We start from the raw sequence: 1,527 nt of genomic DNA on the forward strand, positions 1-1,527 counted from the left end.
CAGGGAGAGGGCCCGAGCTGGGAAGGGTTAATGCACCCGTTTAAAGCAGGGATGTGCAGTGCTGTGAACTGCTCTCAATCTTGCTGGGATTTTGTAACTTTCTGTTCATTGTTTTGCATGGTACTTTCAAAACCATAATTTTGGACCTGAATGCCAATTTCCTATGTGTTTAATGAGCTTGCTGTATCATAAAGCTTTTAATCTATTTTTTAGAAAAGCTCAAAGCTTCTTAACCTATATTACAATTTCACCATCTTAAAAGTATTTTATAACTACTGCTGTCCTTTGATTTGTTTCCATTTTATTTCTATTATCTTGCAGCATCTTTTATCCAAATTCTTCTTTCTTATAAATCTTGTAAGTAGGAACCAGTAGCTTTTCCTTAATTGCGGTCATGCTTTTCTTTTCCCATAATCCTATATTTTATTTGTAAATTCATTCTCATTGTCTCTTGTAGCTTTTGCACTTTTACTTGAAAAAGACAAGTAATTTTTTTTGTGTGTGTGTTTTTGAATGGGGAGGATTGTTGGCAAAAGCAAATTAATCTGCCTGAATCAGTCCCATCTTTTCTGTACTTTAGTCTGTGATCATGTCATGAGTTTCAGGACTTTGCACTAACCATGTTTGTTTATTTTGTTTCTTTTTTTTTTTTTTTTTACTTAAAGCTTATTTTACAGACCTAGTGTTTGATTTGTATGCATTGTGCATGTAGTGTTTTTTTTTGCCAACTACAATATATTGCTGGATAGCTTAATTTAGGACAAAAAAACGGCTCATGGGAAGATGCATAAAGATTTGTACTTATTTGCTACTTATGAAAATTTGTAAGGTAACTGTAGGTCAAATGATGAATTTGAAGACAAAAAACGAAGAGCAGATGCTTGTCATTAGGACGTTTCCTTTAAAAAAAAAAAAAAAAAGAACCAACCAAAAACTATTGTGTACGCTAACAAGTATTCCAGCTGTCAAAGCATTAAGGGGCCTTTGTTTGCAAGGTTGATTGTGAACCTCATGCTCCCCAGGGTCCCGGGTTGGAGACAGGGGAATTTCCCTGGGCTGCATCCCAAGCAGTGTGAGCAGCAGGGCGAGGGAGGGGATTCTGCCCCTCTGCTCCGCTCTGCTGAGGCCCCGCCTGGAGCGCGGTGTCCAGCTCTGGAGCCCACGGTACAAGGACACGGATCTGCTGGAGCGGGTCCTGAGGAGGCCACGAAGATGCTCAGAGGGCTGGAGCAGCTCCCTGTGAGGACAGGCTGAGGGAGCTGGGGCTGTTCAGCTTAGAGAGGAGAAGGCTCCGGGGGGACCTAAGAGCACCTGCCGGCTCATGGAAGGGGCGACAGGAAAGCTGGAGAAGGGCTTTTTACAAGAGCCTGTGGTGATAGGAGAAGGGGCAACGGCCTGAAACTGCAAGAGGGGAGATTTAGATTAGATATAGGGAAGAAATTCTTCCCCAGGAGGGTGGTGAAGCCCTGGTTCAGGCTGCCCAGGGAGCGTGTGGATGCCCCGTCCCTGGAGGATTTCACGGCCAGG

At 43.1% G+C, this 1,527-nt stretch overlaps 1 protein-coding gene across 1 annotated transcript in view; it reads left to right on the top strand.

The window, feature by feature from the left end:
• Positions 1-1,527, top strand: part of RALGAPB (Ral GTPase activating protein, beta subunit (non-catalytic)) — a gene marked incomplete at its 3' end in the record, with an annotated part of 43,558 nt that overhangs the window by 17,833 nt on the left and 24,198 nt on the right. Inside the window, 1 exon segment of the mRNA XM_009874031.1 lies at positions 322-357. Within this exon segment, the coding sequence (XP_009872333.1) occupies positions 322-357 (36 nt within the window).

This window comes from Apaloderma vittatum, unplaced genomic scaffold (genome assembly GCF_000703405.1).
Source record: "Apaloderma vittatum isolate BGI_N311 unplaced genomic scaffold, ASM70340v1 scaffold26687, whole genome shotgun sequence".
In the NCBI taxonomy this organism is placed as follows: domain Eukaryota; kingdom Metazoa; phylum Chordata; class Aves; order Trogoniformes; family Trogonidae; genus Apaloderma; species Apaloderma vittatum.